General features: G+C 37.9%; 1 protein-coding gene across 1 annotated transcript in view; it reads left to right on the forward strand.

The window, feature by feature from the left end:
- Positions 1-23,981, forward strand: part of DPYD (dihydropyrimidine dehydrogenase) — an 892,784-nt gene that overhangs the window by 863,877 nt on the left and 4,926 nt on the right. Inside the window, exon 21 of the mRNA XM_065908208.1 lies at positions 6,123-6,266. Within this exon, the coding sequence (XP_065764280.1) occupies positions 6,123-6,266 (144 nt within the window). The remainder of the gene's footprint in view (positions 1-6,122; positions 6,267-23,981) is intronic.

Genomic DNA, 23,981 nt, shown 5'->3' on the forward strand with positions numbered 1-23,981 from the left:
TATTTCATTTACTGGGAAGATTTTCGTTTCCTTTCCTAACCCTCACTTCTCTGTCTTCACTACTCGCCAATCAACTTTCACTTTTTCCCTCAGAACTTAGCTCTAATGTCACTTCCTCTAGAAAAGTTTCGCCCTCTCAGCCTGGGTTAGGTGCACATTGTCATTGCTTATCTGACATCTGAGGTCACCTCTGCCACAGCTTTTGTCTTGGCGTACGGCTGTTGTTATTAACTACAGGTTCTTGAAAATGACAGATTGTTTTTTATATATAAAGTAAGTGTCTTGCACTTTTTTTTTTTTTTTAGTTTGTGAATCACACATGTTGTGTAAGTATGATATAATTTTTAATTTTAAAAGAACCTATTTCTGTAAGTTGATTTCTTTCTGAAAGTAACTGTTTGGGATTGTCTGACATTTCAAACAACCAGCAGGATTTTTAACATACATTCAAGATATTCATGTGTGCATTCATTCAGTAATTTTTCAAGTTGTGAAAAACTTATTGAGGAAAAAAAAAAAAACCAAAAACTAAGCAACAAGCCAAAAACAAGGGGGAAGAAAATACATTGAGTGGCTAGATCAAAAACTAACCAGGACCTCAAATGGGGAAAATGAAGTCAGAGGCTAGTAGTGATACGGCAGTGGCATAAATGCAAGGATAGAAGTGTCCAGAATGCTTTGCAACACTTCGAGGGGCTCTTAATACTGGGGAGACTGGGGAGTCAGTAGAGGACATTATTAAGATCCTGTGAATACTGAACTGAGACAAAACTCCAAATGGACATGTCCCAGGTTAAAAACACAGGGTGGGTTCCTTCCTAACATGAGCAAACACGGTCATACAGAGCATGGTACACAAGGCAATGTGAGCTGCTAAGGCTTGTGGGAATAAATTGGCAGGCATGAACTTTACACATGTTATTCCATTGAATGCTTATACCAACATCGTGAGTTAGACATTATCATTCTCATTTCACTGATAAGGAAAATTAGTAGCAGAATGGTTGAGTAATTGGCACATAGTCACACAGCTAGTGGGTGTAAAACTGTGATGTGATTTTAATGCAAATTTGACTTCTAAATCAGGATCCTAGCCACTATGCAAATGCTGCCTTTCTGCTTTCACCATGAAGCATGAGTTATCATTGCTTTTGACTGCCATCGACATCAAATTTTTGATCATACGTTGTCCGCTTAAGTTTATCAGGTTAAACTAATAGTTACACTTCATTGACATCATGTATTTTGCATGTCCAGCCCCAGTGCCCCAATTTGGACCACTGGGTACCACATGGTATTATCTAACATAATGTACAGATGGTCCTCTCTCTTTCTTCTTATTGTTTTCCATTGTCCAAATCTGATAATATCATGAAAAATTGCTTGCTATTATATCAGTGATAAATACAAGCCAGTTATTCATGGGGAAAATCCAAGTTTCTAAATGTAAACCACATTAAAGCAGATTGTGGAATAAAATTCAGGATCAAATGTAAGCAATTAATTGCTGTCATAATTGAAGGAAGGGAAGAAGAAAAATTAGTAGATTCAGACAGAACAGAACAGACCTCCCATCTCTGTTTCCCATACTTTCTTGCATCACGCCGAGCACAGAGTGATTTCATTAGGGTGTGTTAGGAACACACTAAGAGAACCCAGGCTCCTGACCGTTGTGCTCCTACATTTTTATTTTAGATATCCAAAAGTACACCATTGCATTTCTGAATTTTGTTAAAGATTAAATCTTGGAAGGTTTATTGTCTTCACTTTTTGTTTTGTTGATCATTTGATTGAGATTAAATAATTTTCCAAGGATCTTTGTATACAATGCCTTCAGTTCAGTTCAGTCGCTCAGTCATGTCCGACTCTTTGTGACCCCATGAATCGCAGCACGCCAGGCCTCCCTGTCCATCACAGACTCCCAGAGTTTACTCAAACACATGTCCAATGCCCTTAGATAACAGCAAAACTAGATATGCTTGATATATAATTCAGTATAGCACTAGCCCTCATGAATGACAAGAGATACTTATAAAATTACTAGCAATGATAATTACATTACATATAGAAATTATTCAACCTTTAATGTAGCAAGGGACAATTCCTTGCGCAGTGTAGGCATTTGATATTCTATATGTTGAATAAATGACAAAAGATAGTGTAACTAAGTCGTATATGAACATGCTTTTGTAAAAAAATAAATTCTTAGTTGTGAAGCATACTATATCATTTACACTTAATTTATTCTTCAATCTGTCAGTGTGTATACACACACACAGAAAATATATATATATATACACACACACACACACACACACACACACATATATGTATATATGGATTTCAGGTTTATACTGAGTGCAAAATATATATGCAATTTGTAACACACACATATATTGTACTCATATATGTGTGTGTATGTTTTAACAGTATATGAAATATACATATTTATATCACACTCAGTATAAACTTGAAATCACTTTATCTTTTAACTTATTACCATTTGGTTATCAAAGAAATTACCTTTCTTGCCCTCATTGTTTCAAATCAGGTAAGAGAGTACAATTAAAAAATACAGTTGATCTCTTACAGCACTATAGACCGGTGCTGTTAGCCAACTTGCTGCCATTCTCATAAAAATTATGCAATTTAAACTGGGAGATGCTAGTGCTTGCTTCTATTAGAAGCAAGAACCTTCTTCTACTTCATAATATGCTCAATTACCTTTAGATTGATCCATGAATAAATTATAGTCCAAATAGACTTCTTTACCTTAAAGCTTTGCTGGCTTAAGGTATCCTTGTTGATTCATTATGTTGTCACTTTTCTATCGGCAATATAATGCTTTTAATATCTGGATAGAGACAGTTTTAGCGTGAGATACTGTTATCTTTAAATGAGTAGGATTTAGCTTTTCTGGTGAGGACAAATTCATCAATGATGAATCCCTGGAGAAACTAGTGAAACAAAAATCACACCATTTCTGAGCTTTGTTCAGCTCATCAGTTACAAAGCAGCTTTTGAGAGTCCTAAAGAACTTTTTCTTTTGTTTAAGAAATATAGCATGACGCTCAAACCTCTCACTTGGAGTTACCGCAGGCTACAACTTTTTCTGCAAGAAAATAATGAATGAAGAGGAAAAGCTCCTGCTGCTGGCTCTGTCAGGGCCTGCTGCTTCTCCTCCTGAAATAGGAAATCAATTAACTGTATGTTCGGGCAGAGATTTGAGCTAAATGCTTTATTAATCATCGCTGATTGCACACGTATACAGTGGCCCACTATGCCTTTACCTTCACTCTTTCTTATTTTTATTTTGCTCTGGTTTGTCCCGCTGGCAAGATCTAAACACAGACATATGCCTAAGTGTAATATATGGTCCCCTGATGCAAGGCGCAATTGATCTTTTTTCTTTTCAGAAAACTTAACTTTTCAAATGTTCAGTTCTAAGCTATCTTGGAGGCATTTAAATATGAGCGACATAATAGTAATTTTTTAAAAGCACTGAAATTTCTTATACTAATGCAGAAAGCAAAATGACTACGGCAACCTTGAAGCTTCGGAAGCTGCTCCTACACTTCAGTCTCCACTTGCAGTGAGAAACTGCATGCAGATAGACCCTGACTGATTTGGAGATAAATGGCAGAACATCAAAGGGGCAGCCAGTGATCTGTGTGGATGTGCTGTCAATTTAAAGAAAACTTTGACAAGAATTTTCTTTATTTTCCACTGTTTTCTTCAACCAACACACAGAGAAAATCCTGTAAGAACTGTTATGTTAAATTGAGAACCTCTCCTTAGGATAAATTATAAAAGATTAACACATTATAATTATAGCACCATTAGTCATGAAAAGACTGCATTAGTTAAATATGGCAAATATGGTCAGCCAATGCAAAAAAAAAAAAAAAAATTGCACCAAATAACAAGTGGTTGGTGTCTGTGCAAGCTGTATTCTATTCTGCATCAAACGATTTTTCTATTAATATTATTATTATCATTATTGGAACAATTTAAACGATCACAGTTTAAATTTAACTACTCTATTTCTCTTTGGATGAACAATAATTTAAATGGAAAAGAAATATCTCCTCTGGTCTATGTTTAAAAGTAGACTAACAAGTTCCAAGGATGATTTCTTTTGAATAACGTTATAGAACTTTTAGGTGGAATGACACAGTGTTGAATAAGGTAAGACCCTGTCAAGGAAGAGGATAATGGTTCAGATTTTCATAAAACTTGCCTTCCTATGAGGGATCTGCTCGCCTCCGAGGTCATGTGCTTCACACTAACAAATCTTGATAAGCTTCAAGGATGTAAGATTAGGGTGAGAGTGTCCTTGATGTAGAAGTGTGGTGAGTGATATTCTAACAAGATTTTATCAAGTGGACATGCATTCACTGCCTTCTGAGGTGTTATCAGGACCCTAAGGGGCATAGGCACCAAGTGTAATCCCTAACGCCTCATGTGCCAGGGGAAAGAGTCATTTCAGTAGAAGATACTCTAAGCAAGCTTATCTTTTCTATATTAAAGGGCCCTAAATATGTGATAATATTAAGGATTTGTTTTATACTCTATGCGTTTTAATAGGACAGCATCACTTACTTTATGATAAAATAGATACAATATATTCATATATTCTCTCCCTCCATCATCTCATTTCATATTACTCTAATCATTAAATATAGTAATTTAGGAAAGCGTTAAGGTGCGGAGATGAAGTGTATAGTTCTGGTTTAATTGTATGTAAATTAAATTGGCATTCATAACATTGTTTCTATTTCCTCGACTTGACATAATTACAGTAAATTGATAATGGAAGTAACAATCTTAGATAGTTACACATGAATCTTTTCTACCAATATAAATTTCCAGGTGCAGTTTGGCTGAATTGTAACATAGTTTAAGTTTAGTTTACCTACCCTACTGACATCTCTGAAGGACAAGAGAACTCACTTTCCTAGGGCATTATGCAGCCTGGCAGGTAGAGGCCAGTGTTTTGAAACAACTATGATTTTGTACCAAAGGACTTGCTAAGTCAGAGATCAGTATGACCTTGGAGTGGTGTAGTTTTCCAAGCCTTCATCGGCTAGATAAATGTGCTTTATTCTGCAGGAGAGGTGGGAGGGGGTTATTTTTGCAGTCTTAGGAAAGAGACCTAGCAGTTCCAGGTTACAAGCAAACACAAAACATTTGGAATTCAATGGTGTCTATCATCAGCAGTATATGTCAGTAAAAGTGAAGATCAAAGGTTCTAGAAGAGAAGGACAAAGTGAAGAGGAAATAATTGTAAGATAATGAATAATAGGAGGGCATATTCATGTTAACTTGAAACCACTTAGCATTTTTCCATGACATCCAGGTATCTTTCTAAATGAACTTTGTAAAGTACAATTGAATAACCTTGAGATTTAAAGCTACATAATGTGATTTTGAATACTGATGGAGTTTGTTTAAGCAATGTGATATTTCTTCTGCTTTTCGTTTCTATTTTTGCCACCTTCATGCAAATAAAGTTTATTTTCTGTACAGAGAAATCAATATTTTTACCATTCTGTTTTTCAGCTATTCCAGTAGACTGCAGTCAACATTAGTTTCAGTCTTTAAAGAGATGTAGTAAGAATTTGAACACAATAAAATAGAGATACAGATTAGAACTTTGGCCAAGTATCTTTGCTATTGACAAAAGCATTTGTCAGAGACTGGGCTGTGTCTATACTGTGCTAAAAACCTGATGAAGAGGAAAAAAACCATCAATAGGTTTCACTTTCTGTCTATATGAACTGAACAAATGGTCTAACTAAAAGCTATTGTTTTAAGTGAATGGTCTGATTTTACCATTGTGAATTTTATTCCGTTTTTAGAGATGTATTTTAAATTAACATTTGTATATATAACACATACATATTTGGTAACGGTATTGTGATATTGTGTTCTTTTTAATAATTAATGAAATCTTAATACCTAGAAGACTAAAGGTCCAAGAATGAAGACCTTGTTGCAGTTTACCTGAACCAGTCTCCAAACACACATTTTGTTTGTTCATAATTTTTATGTGTTTATATTCTCACATTTTTCTATTCTGTGAACTAACATGCTTTCTTGTTTGTGTGTTTTTCTATTAGAAACTGCCAAGTTTCGGACCTTATCTTGAGAAGCGCAAGAAAATCATAGCAGAGGAAAAGTTTAGGCTGAAAGAAGAAAGTGCGACCTTTCCACCACTTGAGAGAAACCATTTTATCCCCCAAAAAACTATTCCTTCTGTTAAGGTAAAGATTAAGCTGTGTTTGTGTGTGTATTTATGTATGTATATATATGTCTATTTTACTGTTTAGTTTGTGTTTATTTCCTACTTAAATACATCACTGGTTTTGTTTTTAAAATATATTGAAATTTTTTTTGTCTGTGATGACAAGACAGCCTCTTCTGTATGCATGCATGCTCAGTTGCTAAGTTGTATCTGGCTCTTTTGCAATCCCATGGACTGTAGCCCACCAGGCTCCCCTGTCCATGAAATTTCCCAGGCAAGTATACTGGACTGGGTTGCCATTTCCTCCTCCAGGGGATCTTCCCATCCCAGCGATCGAATCTGTGTCTCCTGCATTGCAAGCAGATTCTTCACGGCTGAGCCACTGGGGAAGCCCTGGATGATCAATATGCACCATCAATATCAACATGATACCTTACATTGTAGAAAAACTTTCTCCACTTCAGCCTGGGAAAGTCTGTTCAAATTTGGGTTTTAGAATTATTTTCTGGATAATATCAAAAATTATTATTAAGATGGAATTATGTGTGCATTATATTTCTTGTTTTTCTTCAGCTTTTTCATTTGAAAGAGATGTAGATTCACATATAGGTTAAGAAATAATGCAGAGAGGTCCTGTGTACCCTTTATATAGTGTCTGCAACGTAGCATGTTGTAAAACTGTAGTACAGTATCACAACCAGGAAAATGACAGAGATACAATCTACTGATCGTATTCAGATTTCTCCAGTTGTACTTCTCATTTGCATGTGTGTGCATACATGTGTGTTTAGTTCACGCAATTTCACCCCATGTGTAGGGTCCTGTGTGCACCACAGGCAGATACAAGATTTCCATCAGCATAAAGATCCCTCAGCTTGCCCCCTTATAGCCACATCTACTTCACTCCTGCCCACCTCCCTCAAGATGGAATTATTTTAAAGCAATCATAATGGGAAAAAAAGGAGGGAGGGAGGATTACAGGCCCACATTCTCTCTGAAATCACTGTCACTGAATGTGCTTTACATTCACTGAAACTTATTCTTCTCTTTTTGGTGCCTATCTACTCCTACATCCCCATTTTCTGGTTGAAGCATCAGTTGAAAAGCTTGCTCTAAGGAGTTTTCTGGAATTCCTCTTTAGTAGTCAAATAGAAATTGAAACCCTTAAAAATGTCTTCTACCTATGAGAGAGAAAAAATGTGCCCTATAAGAAAACAGTGGAATTTTTACTTGACGTTGGGAGGGTTAAATGATTCAGAGTTCTGAAACGAAATATGGAAGTGGCTGAACACAAATTCTACCAGCACTTCAATGCCATAATTCCAAGTAAGGTGAACACTTGGGACTTTCAACAATAAAATAGCCCCAAAGAGTCTCTTGAGCTGTTTAATTTAAATTATTTGTGTGCTACTGAAAGGATGATGTGGACACCGATGATAAAGAAGAAGCTGGATCCTTCAGCTCTTCACAACCGCCTCCCATGTTTGACTATAACTACTGTATGATTTGGGGTCAAGTGGGAACTCTGGGTCTGTTTCTCTAGTTAATTAGTCTGAAGTAAACATAAGATCTCCATCTTTGCTGTATGTATAAAAGAATCAAAGTAAAATATTATTTATATTTGAAATAAAAGAAATGCAATGTAAAAGCATTGCAACTTTTTCCAGTCTTCTATTTCTTCATAGCATTCAGTCCTATCACTTCATGGCAAATAAATGGGGAAAAGTGGAAACAATGACAGACTTTATTTTATTTGGCTCCAAAATCACCATGGATGGTGACTACAGCCATGAAATTAAAGACACCTGCTCCTTGGAAGAAAAGCTATGAAAAATCTAGACAGCATATTATAAAGCAGAGACATCACTTTACCGACAAAGGTCTGTATACTCAAAGCTATGGTTTTTCCAGTAGTTATGTATGGATGTGAGAGTTGGACCATAAAGAAGGCTGAGCACTGAAGAACTGATGCTTTCAAATTGCGGTGCTGGAGAAGACTCTTGAGAGTCTCTTGGACAGCAAGGAGATGAAACAAGTCAATCCTAAAGGAAATCAACCCTGAATATTCATTGGAAGGACTGATGCTGAAGCTCTGATGCTTTCGCCACCTGATGTGAAGAGCCCACTCATTGGGAAAGACCCCGATGCTGGGAAAGATTGAGGGCAGGAGGAGAAGGGGGTGACACAGGATGAGATGGTTGGATGGCATCCCTGACTTAATGGGCATGAATTTGAGCAAACTCCGGGAGACAGTGAAGGACTGGGAAGCCTAGTGTGCTGCACTTCATGGGGTTGCAAAGAGTCGATCACAACTTAGCAACTAAACAGCAACAAATTCCTTCAGGAAATGTAGAAGCAAAACAAAAAGAGAACAAACAAAGGACCTGCTGTAGTTGAATTAAAGCTAGCTAATCACTAATCCAAATAAAATATCAAACTGGGCAGAATTTAAAAAACCAAAAAATGGGAAGTCAAAAAAATAAGTAAACATTTTTTTTAAAATTCTGAACGAGAGATGAGGTGTCTTATTAAAAGTAATACAAGCTGACATTTCTATTCTAAATTGTCATACTTCAGAGATGATCCAAACTGAATTATCCCAAGATTACTTTACATTAAGACTCAAGACACTGTGGGTACCAACTTCCTATCATCTAAGACCATAACAATGTTGACTGACAAATTAAAGGATTGCTATGGTAGATTTTTTCTCACTATCAAGTGGATTTGCTACTACCGCTTCTCCCCAGGATGCCCATACCCATTCTACTGTTATCACTTTAAGGAAAAATTGTGTCCTAGAAAGCATAATAGGAACTGATATTGGGTGGTGGGGGTCTGGAAGGTGAAGGAACATTTTCATCAGTTATAAGTGCAACTCTCTCTTTGGGAAATGGGGAATTACTTGTTATGACAATGATTTCTTATTTCATCTTGCTTTCTATAAGGTTTTATATTTTTATAGAATGGAACAGAGTTTATGTTTTAGAGGAAGAAGGAAGTAGAGGTCTGTTCTTGTCCCAAAGGTATCCATGGTGGCTTTAGATGACTCTTCATCTCTAAAGCTATGATATTGTTACCAAAAGTGAACTCTGTGTGTGCATGTGATAGTATTTTTAATTTAAGTATATTTCATTCAAGACTCTCCATTTCCTTGTATCTAATAAATTCAGTTTTACTCATATTCCAATATGATTTTCCAGACTAGGAGAGAAAATTCATATCTTGTGAGCATCCATGGAAGTGTATAGTAATCAGTAGCTCTAATGTGCCTGTACTGTTCCAAGTTCTATACCTGTTTTATCTCATTTAATCTTCACAATACCTGGGACAGGTATATATTATGTATGAAGGTATATATATGGGCTTCCCAGGTGGGTCAGTGATAAAGAATCTACCTGCCAGTGCAGGAGATGCAGGAGACATGGGTTCAGCCCCTGGATCAGGGAGATCCCCTGGAGGAGGAAATGGCAACCCACTCCAATATTCTTGCCTGGAGAATCCCATGGACAGAGGAGCCTTGTGGGCTATAGTCCATGGGATCACAAAGCATTGGACACAACTGAGCAATTGACCACACAACAACTCTATGTGACAGAGTAGTTCTCGGTTTAATTCAGAAAACTATTTTCCCATTAATGTAATTTGCTAAAATCTTGCAAACTTTGCTATGTATTTCAATGAAGGAAACAGCTTCTTAAGAATTTCTTGCAGTGACTTTCTTCAAACATGCGCCACTTCCTGAAAGGACACTGGTAAGCCCAAATTCAATTTCATTAAATGTCTATGGCATTGCAGTAAGTAGAAGATCATAAGATATGTCATTATTTTATCCAAGATGACTTCATATCTTATCTGGACTCTGTTCCTCCCTGACTTGCCAAGAATACTGGAGTGGGTTGCCATTTCCTCCTTCAGGGAATCTTTCCAATCCAGGGATTGAACCTGTGTCTCTTGCATCTCCTGCATTGGCGGGCGGGTTCTTTCACCACTGCACCACCTGGGAAACCCCTCTGTCACACTACTTGGGTTCATATCATGGCACTGCCACTTAGCAGCTATATGAACTTGCCTCAGCTACCTAATCTGTAAGATGGACAGAAAAAAAGAGTCTGCCTCATGGAATAATAAATTAGGTAGTGTGTGAAGTGCTTTTTAGCCTGTGCTCATGTGCTCAGTCGTGGCTGACTCTTTGTGACCCCATGAACTGTAGTCCACCAGGCTCCCCTGTCCATAGAATTTTCCAGGCAAGAATACTGGACTGGGTTGCCATTTCCTTTTCCAGCTTTTTAGTCTACACCTAAATATATCCTAAATAAATGTTATCCGCTATTAGTTATGATGTTAGGAATGGACAACTTGAAGGAGGTAACCGGTTAGGGTGACTTTCCATTTCCTTATGTCAAACAAAATAAACTTAAGAGTGTAAAGTTCTGGAGGTCAACCAAGCTGGAAGTCTTGAGGAAGTTCATATATTTTTCAGGAAATCTTTATTGCATGCCTACCATGAGAAGAGCAATGTGCTAGGAATTGGACATCTATAGTACAAAAAATAAAATAGACACAGCCTCTACCCTCATGAAACATATAGAACTGAGAAAGAAACATTAAATTGTGTTTATAGTACAAACTGTAAAGAAAAAAATACAAGATGTATGCAGTCTTTTTCATAGCATGACCTAGTTTAGACTGAAGGGGGTGAGGAAGGCCTCTTTGAGAAAGTGGCATTTAAGGACTGTAGACTGGGTAGTGACTAGAAGGTTAAGTGGAAAAGGGGCTATTCCCAGTGATAGGGTAACAGAGACAGAGGTGAAATTGATGAGGTCCTGTTAATTCTTCTAAAACTTAGTGATTCTCTTATATACTGGGGTATAAGGAAGGGTAAGGAATTGCAATTAAGGAGGTTTAGATGCTTAAATTATTGATAGTACACTAACTAAAACAAAGAAAAATAAAAGATAATGAATCAGGGTTTTTTCCTTGGTGTTTTTAGGTTTGATGAGTTTTTTTGATGTGGATGAAAAATTTAGATTTGAACATACTGAAGTTAGTGAACTCAGGCTAATTATGGACCTGTGCTGGAGGATATAAAGAGAAAACTAACATACTGACCGCCTACTAGTTGCCAGACACAAGACAGTAGCTTCTCATATATTTTCTTATTTCTTGCTTAACCTAGTACCCTATGAGGGAATAGGACGTTCTGGGGAAGAAAGTGGGATCAAGTGATCAATGAAATAAGAGAATAACCAGAAGGAAATGGTGAAGTGGAGGGGGAAAAAAAAAGAGAAAGTCTGAGGAAGTGGACCACAGGTCAGAAAGTGCTACTCATCTTAGTAAGGGCATCCAATAATGTTTTATTGTGTCTTTCACGTGTAACCACTGAGATTTCAATTTCCAATTGGCAGTAATTATCCTATTTACCCATACATTCATTTTGTCATTCATCCAATGACGATTAATATCCACTCACTATGTTCCAGCAATGCTCTAATCACCAGCAAGTCAGGAGTGAACAAAACAAAACCCCAGTTCTGAGGGTGCCTACATTTTAGTGAGAACAGACAATAAACAAATGAGCGAGTGGATACATACTGTTACCAGATGGCCACAGCACTGTGGAGAAGATTCAGCAGGTTTTGGAGAAAAGGAATTGCCGGAGAGGTTGGTTGGTCAGGGGTTGCCTGCCTGGTTAAATGGCATGAGTAGACACATCACGGAGACAGTGATAAATGCAGATAAGCGCCCAAGGGTACAGCCTTCCATTCAGAAGGAACAGAAAATGCAAAGACTCCGAAGTAGGAAAGTCCTTGGCAGGAAAATATGGAGGCTTTTTAAAAGGAAGAAGACATAATCAGACTCAGTTTTTCAAAGGGTCATCTGGCTGCAGTGTTGAGCGATGTCCTAGATTGGCAAGGACAAAAGCAGGGAGACTGGTTAGAAGGCTATTGCAACAAGATAGGGGAGACATTGGCAGGAGGGAGAATAAACACTGGATGTCAGAAGGCCACAGCTCCATTGTTCTCAATGAAGTGATGTGTGTGAACGTATCGTACTAAGCCTGTTTGCCCAGCGGCTCAGTTGTGTCCAACTGTTTGTGACTCCGTGGGCTGCAGTCCGTGAGAGTCCTCTGTCCGCTGGATTCTCCAGGCAAGAATATTGGAACAGGTTGCCATTTCCTTCTCACGGGCATCTTCCTGACCAAAGGATCAAACCTGCAGCTCTTGTGTCTCCAGCACTGGCAGGCCGATTCTTAAGCCCTGAGCCACCTGGGAAGCCCCCTCACCTAAAGCATAATCAAATGTAAGGGGACACAGTTATTGTTCCTTTCTACAAGCCCCCCGCCCCTTCCCCATTAATTCCCACTCCTTCTGGATGACATTGAAATTAAGTCACTTTCCCTTTAAGAGTCATTCTGCCTCTGCATGTGCATCAGACACTGCTTTTATTGCTTCACTGTACCACACTTACGCAGGCACACTACATTCTTCCCTCTGCTGCTTCATCATCACTTTCATGCTTTCTCTACAGTGTTTCTTCTATGCTTGACATAACCGTTTTTCTTTCTTCCCTTTTTCCTGAGGGTCTGGGTTATCTGTTTTCATGCTTAATATTTTTTCTGTCCACCCATCTGTTTATTTTAGCTGGTTTGTTCTCTCCTCTGCTGGCCACTTTATAGATTCCTCTGTTCAATAGTTTAAACTCCATGACAATGCTTTGTTTATCCTCTCAGCTAGCACAGTATATTATCCCCCATCTGCTACAGAGAGGGCCCCAGTGCCCCACAAAGTTAACTAAGCCCCTCTTGTCTGAACAAGTTTTTCAGTCATGCATTCAAGTTTCTAATCTACCCCCATCTTCCCTGGTTATGACTGTGACAATATTATTTCTAAGCAAGCCATGCTCAATAGATCTTGTCTTTTGTTCTTCTTTTTCTTTCAAATACCTCAGATAAGAAGTAATGGTCTGCTGCTACAGAGGTAGGCAGTTTCAATATCAGTCACTCAGTAAATATTTATTGAGTATTTGCTATGTGACTGGCAGTGTGCTAAAGACTGGGTCTATTTCCAGAGACATACAAGGTACACAGTCCAAGGCACCACAATTTTCCTGATCTCGGAGGAGATGTAGTGCTAACACATATTTACTATGCACTCGCTGCAATCCAGGGATTGTGCTAGAAACTGGGAATACAACATGAATTTTAAAAAGAAAGATATCTATCTTTATGGAGCTCATAGTCTAACAAGGGAGAGAGACACATGTTAAAAATTATTTACAGTTCATTCAAATATGTACAAAATGCTCTGGGAACAGAGAGGAGTGAAAGGGATTAGTTCTGCCTCGGGTAATTGTGGAAAGCTTCACAGAGATGGTGATATTTAACATGGAGTTTAATAAATTAGTGTTAATTAAGCAGAGAATTAATAATAAAAGCTAATATTTATTGAGTACTTATGAGGTTTCAGGCACTGTTCTGCATGCCTGTGAATTAACTCATTTAAGCCTCACCATAGCCCTATCAGGTACCCATATTTTCCCTAGTTTACTGATTAAGTAATTAATAAACAGAGAGGTTAAATAACTTATCTAAGGTCACACAGCTAGAAAGATGTCAAAATCAAGATTTGATTCCAAAATCTGGCTCTAGAACTTGAGTCCTTAATCACTATCTTCTACTGTCTCTCATGAAAGGGAGAAAAAAATAAAAGGAAGGTGGCATTTTAAGCATATGAGTATGTTGGCAAAATATAGTATTAATACATACTTGGAATAATTTGCAGTCATGGGATCTTAAATCCAGTACAACTCATTCTTTTGTTCAATAAGATTTATGGAAAGGACCAAACTAAGAGGTAATAATGAGGAAAATAATCCCGTTTTCTCCATTGGTCTTAATATAATGTGAAAGGGCAATGGGATGTACTGATTACACTTCTAAGAATTTCAGCTGAAGCACCAGGAGTTACACAGTGGTACACCATGACTAAAGGGTCCCTAAGAACTAGAGAAGGAAATGGCAACCCACTCCAGTACTCTTGCCTGGAAAATCCCATGGGTGGTGGAACCTGGTAGGCTACAGTCCATGGGGTCGCAAAGAGATGGACACGACTGAGCAACTTCACTTTCACTTTCACCTTCAAGAACTAGAAGTCTTTGCTAGCCAACATGGTATCCAGGTTCTCCTTGCATCCTTGGAAGCTAAAAACTGGTCTCAGAGACTGTCAGTCCTGCAGCAAGGAGTAGGCTAGGGCCCTAGAGTCAGCCGGGCTTCCCCGGTGGCTCAGATGGTAAAGTGCCTGTCTGCAGTGTGGGAGACCCAGGTTCGATCCCTGGGTTGGGACGATCCCCTGGAGAAGGAAATGGCAGCCCACTCCAGCACTCTTACCAGGGAAATCCCATGGACAAAGGAGCCTGGTAGACTACAGTCCACGGGGTCTCAAAGAGTCGGACATGACTGAGAAGCTTCACTTTCACTAGAGTCAGCCTGGCATCCAGTCAGTTTCCTCTTTATCAACCCTGTATCTTGGCTTCCACTTCATAGTGACACAGCCTTTACTGTACATATTGCCATACTGTGGGGCTTTGACTTTTGTGAAAGAAATAGAAAGAAAAGGGTTCAGAGGAAGAGGAGGGTAATCCACATCAGTATTGGAAGACTGAAGGGGAAGAATGAGACAAAAAAAGCAAAAGAGAGCTGGCCTCCAGCAATAGATAAAAGTCTTCTCAAAGATGAACCAGGACCTTCTGAAGAAGCGCCTGACATTCCACAGGTTCACCTGTGCTAGAGAAAAGAAGCCAAATAGGAGGCAGTTTTGTCTCCTGGCTGAAGAAAACTGAAGTGATAGTGTGCATATTTGGCCCTGCTAAATGAGAAACATGTTTTATTCCCAGGCAGCGTATAACAGAGATTTGAGATTCTGCCAAGACTTATAAAGTTCCCTGAATGCTTCCCACTTCTGTTGATATATATGAGAATGAATTCTCCTTCTCTTTATGAAGTCAGGAGTGTATCTCTAACGTCTTTGAATTTCTGGGTAGGAAAATGAATGGTTTAGGGGCACTAGTGATGTTTTCATCTCTTCTTCCTGCTGCTTCTAGTAAGAGATGGACTGCATCTCATAAGACTGGCAAGACAGTGTTGGCAGGAGACCAGTCAGCCTGATCGAGTGGTTTATTATTTCAACTGAGTTGTGAGGGGAAGGAGAAAAGTACTCCGATAAAACTGTACGGCCATATTATATACTATGAAGCCTAAAAGGGATGGCACAGAAAGAAAAATACTGGAGGACTGTCCCAGCAATTTTCAGAAGATACCAGAGAAATGGGCAGGAGGTATTCACATTCTCAGTTGTCTGTATACAGACAAATAGGAGATGAAAAATTGTCAAACAGAACTTTAAAACACATGAAAAGAATTTTGGGTAAAAATCATCTCTTAAATCTTGGGAGGATATTTTGAAATGTGATTCCTGACTAGAATATGATGATGGAAAGGTGTATCTTGTTCAAAATAAATAAGTCTAATTGAAGGGCTGGAGGAGAAGCAGTATATGTCAAAAAGATGTGCACATGCATGGAAATCCACATACCTGAAGGTAAAGCATGGAGGAAGCAGCTGCAGGAGAGTGTGAAAGGAGAACAGAAGTGTTATCCTGGGATTACATCAGAGACCTCGTAACCAGATGGTTAATATGGAAGGGCAAGATAGAGCAGCGATGTAAGCCTTTATAGACGTCAGATGAAAATCCCACTCCACTAAAGGCAAAACATCGGAAAAATTATTGAATTGCCTTGTTGGAAATTTAATCTCACAAAAGAGAAAGAAGCAATGAGGGACTTACTGCATTGGCTTAATTCTGGCTCCTTATAAAAATCTGTTTGTGGAAAATGGCAGCTAAAAGAATCTTGAAGAAAAGTAACCATTCTATATCATCTTAGAGTTCATTAGGCCATAGAAAGGAAGTCTGAGGTAAAATGTATGCCACCTTAAGTGAATCTACTTTCAGGGAATTCAGAAACAACAACAGAAAACAATCCCGTAGCCAGAGCTCTAACTTGGATGATGATCAAGAAGAATGAGAAACTGCCAAATTGAAATTTGATGACATAATCTCTGAGTTTCACAAGGAGTAGGAAAAGAGTTAAATTAAGCCTTTAGGTAATTCCGTTTTCAATGGTCATATGAGAAAATAGAGATCATATGACCAACGATGATCAGAAAAGAGTGGCATCAAGATTTTAACATGTTTCAGAAGTAACAAGGCCTCAAATTATCTGAATTTGGAGAAAATATTAGAAAAAGTAGAAATGTACTTTCTTAAAAATGTTTTAAAAAGGGAAAGAGAAAACACCTATTACTTTGAATAACTGGTATATAGTTAATTTACAATTAGAACTGTTCAATTCCCATTATCTGTCTAGCATCCCCGTAAAGAACACTCTCAGAAACAAAAAAGAACAGGGAAAACATATTCAAGAGTTGAATAAGGTAAGGATACAATAAAAATACATCACATTTAGCCTCATTAAATGCATTTAAATCTAAAGTGGCAACAACTTGCTACTTTAAAGCCTGAACCAACCCACATAAAAAGAATACAGTGATCAGGGCCACAAATCTGTACTGAACCACCCTTCAATACACCCAATTCACACCCATCTGTCTATCTCCCACTCCACCCTCTCACCTCACGCACTTCATTTCCCAGATCTTCATTAGCTTCTGGGCTTCCCTAGTGGCTCCGAAGGTAATGAATCTGCCTACAATGGAGGAGACCTGGGATCAATTCCTGGGTCAGGAAGGTCGCCTGGAGAAGGGAGTGGCAACCCACTCCAGTATTCTTGTCTGGAGCATCCCATGGACAGAGGAGCTTGGCAGGCTACAGTCCATGAGATCACAAAGAGTTGGACACGACTGAGCAACTAACACTCCATTAGCTTCTATCCCATCTCTTGGTTGGCTTGCTTCTCTCACCTTCTCCACTAACCTACTTTATTTCCTGAATCACGCTTTGTCTTTGCCCTCCCAGTTCACCTTATTCATCCTGAGTCCTGTTATCAGAGTTCAACTGAATTTAAACTCTAAATTTAAAGAATTTAGGCTTCTTTTTCTAATTGTACGGTCACCCTCCCTATCTCCTTACTCAGAGGACATTATATAAGATATCAAAAATAAATTGTATGCAATATTTTTGAGAGTATTTTTGTATGATATTGTTCTATCACACTGCTGAAAAATAAATGGTGCTCCGGGTTCTTTTGGACTTCCCACGTGGCTCAATGGTCAAGAATCCACCTGCAGTGCAGGAGACGTGGGCTCCATCTCTGGGTTGGGGAGATCCCCTGGAGAAGAAAACGGCAACCCACTCCAGTATCCTTGCCTGGGAAATCCTATGGACAGAGGAGCCTGGCGGCCTACAGTCCATTGGATAGCAAAGAGTTGGACATGATGAGTGACTGAGCGTGAACACATCAGGTTTTTTAGAAAAGAAAAAAGTGGATGTGGCAAGGAGAGTGAGGAAAAGATAGAAGTAGAAAAGCTTCATTAAGGATCATTGAACTTTTGATTTGAGAACATTAGTTAAAGGAGAAATTATTAAGTGTCAGCATAAATTCAGTAGGAACAAACCAAATTATCTCATTTCCTATTTTGATAGGACAATTTAGCAAGCAGTGAACCTGATATAAAAAATAAGAACCTGTGACATTGGTAACAGTACAGAAAAGGAAATGGTACAGTAGTTAAACACCTACGTCAAATAATTTAAATATTGGCTGTTTCGGATAGATGGGATGGGGGTCCTCTAGTTCCTCATTCTTTGATCCTAAAGTTTGTATTAACCAGAAATATTGACTGATCTGTTTTTACAAAATTCTTTTGATTATCCCAAACAAATAATTAATTGACAAAGATGTGATTCTAGAATTCTGTACTCTTTTCCAACATTAATTTTGGGAACAGATATTTAAATCAAATGAATCATATATACTTTAAAGAATTTAGCATCACTTATTCCCACATACACATTCATACATAAACTTTTCCACTAATCAGGGATGACTATAGCACATCACCTGACCTTTGTATAGCCATCCCTTGCTTGTAATAATGAATGTAGTTTCCCTAATCGCCACAGATGTGTGTCCAACAGGGACTAGACTAGCCATATGTGCTTCGCTGATTATACGAACCTTTCAGCAAACTCCAAATTCCAGAATGTGGACTCAAAGGTTTTCATAAGCTGACTAAGTGCTACATGGAAGCTTTGATTTTAAACAAACCTCCACATTTTCCACCGCATAGAATGATAATTCATTTTCTTTGATACTCTTTTCAAAATAATTTAAAATAGTTGTCATTCTTGGATCATTTTTCAGATTAAAAGATATATATATATATAATTTTCTTAAGAACTATGATGAAAGAGAGGTGATTTCTTTTGAGTTGGAGAATAATTGCTTCACCATGTATGTTAGTTTCTGTTGTACAGCATGTGAATCAGCTATAAGTATACATATCTACCCTCCCTCTTGAGCCTTCTCTCCACCCCTCACCCTACCCCTTAGGTCATCACAGAGCACTGAGCTTAGCTCACTCTGCTATATAGCAACTTCCCCCTAGCTATCTATTTTACACATGGTAGTGTATATATAGGCTTCCCAGGTGTTCAGTGGTAAAGAATCCACCTGCCAAATACAGGAGACACAGGAGACGCGGGTTCAATCCCTAGCGTGAGAAGATGCCCTGGAGTAAAAATAGCCATCTGCTCCAGGATTCATGCCTGGAAAATTCCATGGAAAAAAGAGCTTGGCAGGTTATGGTTGAGGGGGTCACAGAGAGCTGGACTTGACCGAGTGACTGTGCATGAGCACAAATGTACAAATGTCAAAGCTGCCCTCTGAGTTCATCCCACCCTCTCCTTCCCCCACTGTGTCCACATGTCTGTGCTCTAGGTCTGCATCTCTTTTTCTGCCCTGCAAATACTTTCATCAGTTACTGTTTTCCTAGGTCCCATGTGTATGCATTCATATACATTCTTTTTCTTTCTCTGACTTGCTTCACTCTGTGTGATATACTCAAGGTTCATCACATCACTGCAAATGACTCAATTTAACACCATGTGTTAATAAACTTTAGAGGCTCCAAAGACTTTGTTTTATTTAGTTTCACATTAAAAAATGATGTTTTAATAAATGACAAGAACAATTCCCCAATAAAGTGCAAAAAGGGTAATTGATATATGCAGAATGTGAATTTGCTTCCTACAATAACATCTCTTAGAAATATGCACTGTTTCTTTGGAATAAACCTTATAAACTGGATTGCTGTCTAAAGAGTTTCCTGTTTTATCATCTTTTGAATATTTACTGATTATTTCAGTCAAGTCATGCTCTAATTCAATGAAACAACCATTTTGACTGGGTTGTCTACTAGATTGAAAAAATTATTTTCTATCACATATTGTCTTTTAGAACCTCATCCATTTAAATATTAAACATATCTAGATTCTTTGACTATGATTATTTTGTATTTGAAGAAGTATTCAAGATTCCTTAAGAAGCTAAGAATAAAACTACCATATGACCCAACAGTCCCACTACTGGGCAAATACCCTGAGAAAACCATGACTGAAAGAGACATATGTACCCCAATGTTTGTTGCAGCACTTTTTACAATAGCTAGGATACGGAAGCAACCTAGATGTCCATTGACAGATGAATGGCTACAGAAATTTTGGTACATCAATACAATAGAATATTACTCAGCTATAAAAAAGAACACATTTGAGTCAGTTCTAATGAGGTGGATGAACCTAGACCCATTATACAGAGGGAAGAAGTCAGAAAGCAAAAGACAAATGTTGTATATTAATGCATGTGTATGGAATCTAGAAAGATGATATTGATGAGCCTGTTTGCAGGGCAGCAGTAGAAATGCAGAAACAGAGAACAGACTTGTAGGCACAGTGGGGGAAGGAGATGGTGGGAAGAATTGAAAGGATAGCATGGAAATAAATACCTTATCATGTGGAAAATAGATGGCAAGTGGGAATTTGCTGTCTGACACAGTGAACTCAGCCCAATGTTCTGGGACAACCTCGAGGGATGGGGTAGGGTAGGAAATGGAAGGGGACTTCAGGAGGGAGGGGAGATATGTATAGCTGTGGCTGATTCATATTGATGTTTGGTGGAAACCAACATATTATTGTCAATCAAATAGCCACCATCCGTTGGATCATCAAAAAAGCAAGAGAATTCCAGAAAAACATCTACTTCTAATTTATTGACTACACCAAAGCCTTTGACTGTGTGGATCACAAAAAACTGTGGAAAATTCTTCAAGAGACGGGAATACCAGACCACCTTACCTGACTCCTGAGAAATCTGTATGCCTCTTGATGAAAGTGAAAGAGGAGAGTGAAAAAGTTGGCTTAAAACTCAGCATTCAGAAAACTAAGATTATGGCATCTGGCCCCATCACTTCATGGCACATAGACAGGGAAACAATGGAAACAGTGAGAGACTTTATTTTGGGGGGCTCCAAAATCACTGCAGATGGTGACAGCAGCCATGAAATTTAAAAAAATGCTTGCTCCTTGGAAGAAAAGCTGTGACCAAACTAGACAGCATATTAAAAAGCAGAGACATTACTTTACGAGCAAAGGTCTGTCTAGTCAAAGCTATGGTTTTTCCAGTAGTCATGATGGATGTGAGAGTTGGACTATGAAGAAAGCTGAGCGCCAAAAAATTTATGCTTTTGAACTGTGGTGTTGGAGAAGACTCTTGAGAGTCCGTTGGACAGCAAGAAGATCAAACCAGTCCATCCTAAAGGAGATCAGTCCTGAATATTCATTGGAAGGACTGATGTTGAAGCTGAAGCTCCAATACTTTGGCCACCTGATGCGAAGCACTAACTCGTTGGGAAAGACCCTGATGCTGGGAAATGTTGAAAGCAGGAGGAGAAGAGGATGACAGAGGATGAGATGGTGGGATGGCATTACTGATGCAATGGACATGAGTTTGACTAAGCTCTGGAAGTTGGTGATAAACAGGGAAGCCTGGCTTGCTGCAGTCCATGGGGTTACAAAGAGTCGGACACGACTGAGCGACTGAACTGAACACAATATTGTAAAGCAATTATCCTCCAATAAAAAATGATTTTAAAAACGTACTCAAATCTTTCTGTGAATCTCATGTTTTAAAAAATATTTAGTAAATTACAAATAGCTATTAGCCCATACAACTAATATTTCAGTTGTAACAAAGCTAATATTTTAGCCTAATGTTTTGCCATATATTTAATATATAAAGAAATGAAAGATACACTTATTTTAACAAATATTCAAGTACCCATTAGATTTCAGTGATCTCAGAAGCAAGATATAACACATGTGACACAAAGATGAATAAAACCTAGTAAAAGACTGCATATAGGAAGCAAGTATAGAAATATGTATGAGATGGAGCAGAATTTGCTAGAGAAGCGACAGATGAGTCAGCATAACAGAGTGCTTGCAATCATAGATTTTGAAGTTAGGCAGCACGAGTCTGAATGCCTGCTTTTTCACTTACTTACTCTTATACCTTAGATGTTAGGCACCTCATCCTCTATAATATATGTGAGATTTAAGTGAGAAAATGCTTAAAAACTATGGCACTGGCCCAATACATAGTAAGAACTCAAAGTAATCTGTAATCATTAGTTCCACATAATAGATAAAATACTACGAGCCACTGTGGGTGTGTAGGAAGGAAGGAGGTAGGAGACGAGTGAGAAAGAGGAAAAGAGAGATCACACTTTTCTGGGTTAGAATAAAAGCAAAGCTTGAGGAAATCTTCTTGGAGTAGTGGTGTGTCAGCTGTCTTTGAAGGATGGACAAGATTTTTCAAAATAAAAAAGGGAAGGAAGAGTATTCTGGACAGAGGACCCAAGATAAAATTAGGTACCAGAGGAGTTGATTGATAAGTGTGTTCAGTACGGGGCATGTGTCTGGTATAGCTAAAGCACATGGTGTTTGAAAGTGAGAAATCAGACCAAAAAAGGCATGCCAGTGAAAGCCTTAAATGCTAGACTTAAATGTGAAGCTGTATTTAATTCAGTAGATTTTATTTTTTTTTTAGTAAGGTAGTGAGAAATGTAGTTTGTGTTATACAGCACAGATTAAGATGACAACACTGCATAAGATAAGATGGGAAAGGAAGAAAATAATGATGAGACTTACTGTGTAGGCTCTTGTAACTACCTTAGAAGTAATGGGAAATTAATTAATAGTGGATAAAACCTATAGTGGACATGGAAAGAAGATTCAAAAGATTTTGCAAATCCAGAACTCAGAAGACTTGGCAACCGATGAGATATTGGAGTAGGGAGAAGTAGGAGTAAAATGCAACTCTGAAATGTCAAGCCTGTGACCGAAGAAATCCTAACAGTGCTTCCATGAATAAGGAAATCAGAGGAAGATCCAATTTTGTGATGTTGATGAAAAGTTCAGTGAGTGGTGAATTTGTTGTACCAAATTCTAGGAATGGTGTTCATCATGCCACTGATAAAGATCTTGAGTTTGTGAGAGAAACTCAGGATGGAGATATTGATTTGGACCCCAGGCAGCGCCCTACAAACAGACAGTGAGATTGTTGAAATTATATTTTCAACACCCTGAAAAGAAAATAGTAAAAGACATTAAGTTTCTGATCTTCTTATTCCTTGAGAGCTACACCAATAAACAGTAAATAACAATGTAAACTTTGTTTCAGTTTGAAAGCTCAAAGTCATGATCATATTGTCATTTAGAGTGGAAACAGGAAAAAAAAAGTTTAAAAGGGTAACCAAGGTCATAAAAAGAAGAGCAGGAAATAAAATACCAAAGAGAATATCTGAAGATGGCTTTAAATAAGAGTGAAACCTCTTTGAATATGGACCTTGAATTCAAACAAAAGATTGTCTTGTTAAAAGTTAAAAACAGAAACAGAAAATCTTGACAGCATACTAATTTGACAAACATTGTTACATTCTTCTGTTTTGTTTTATGAAACAAAGTGTTTCTTATTGTTGATGAAACATCTTCTGTGCTTCACATATTAAGCACACTTCCAATTAATATGAAGAACAAAGATGTATAAGGGCATGAAGAATCTTCAATGGTGAATGAAGAAAATCCGAGTTCTTTAATAGCAAAAGAGCATCTTATTTAGCTACTAGATTAACCTAATTAACATAAATTAGAATTTTTAAATAATGAAATAACTCTTCAAAACATGACAGGTGGGTATGCTATCAAAGCACTTTTTTAAATGAAAATCTAGACTTCAAATGCAGTGCTATAAATGCATAGTGTTCACATTTTTATTCTCATTCCTAGCAATCTAACATTTTCTAGTATCAGTGCATTTCCCTCTGTTGTTCCTCATTATTTGGTCATTCAGAGTCCAAAACTGAGGAAAAGGAAGCCACAACCATTGAAAAATGCGTTATTTCTCCTGCCCACAGAAACATTGATTTAGATCATTTGTGGAAAACCTGTTGAATGCAATGAGTTAAGTCTTGTGTTTCTAAGCTAGATATGGAGAGAGGGTCCATCTTTCAGGACACAGAAATATGTAAGCTACAATTTTAAAAAGTATATCCATGAGAGCTATAATATCTAAAATCTTCTAAGTTAGATAATGCAACATTCTATAAAAACAGGGAGATTTGGACTGATACCAGTCATAACACGGTAATGTTTTAAAA

The sequence above is a fragment of the Muntiacus reevesi genome, chromosome 1 (genome assembly GCF_963930625.1).
Source record: "Muntiacus reevesi chromosome 1, mMunRee1.1, whole genome shotgun sequence".
In the NCBI taxonomy this organism is placed as follows: domain Eukaryota; kingdom Metazoa; phylum Chordata; class Mammalia; order Artiodactyla; family Cervidae; genus Muntiacus; species Muntiacus reevesi.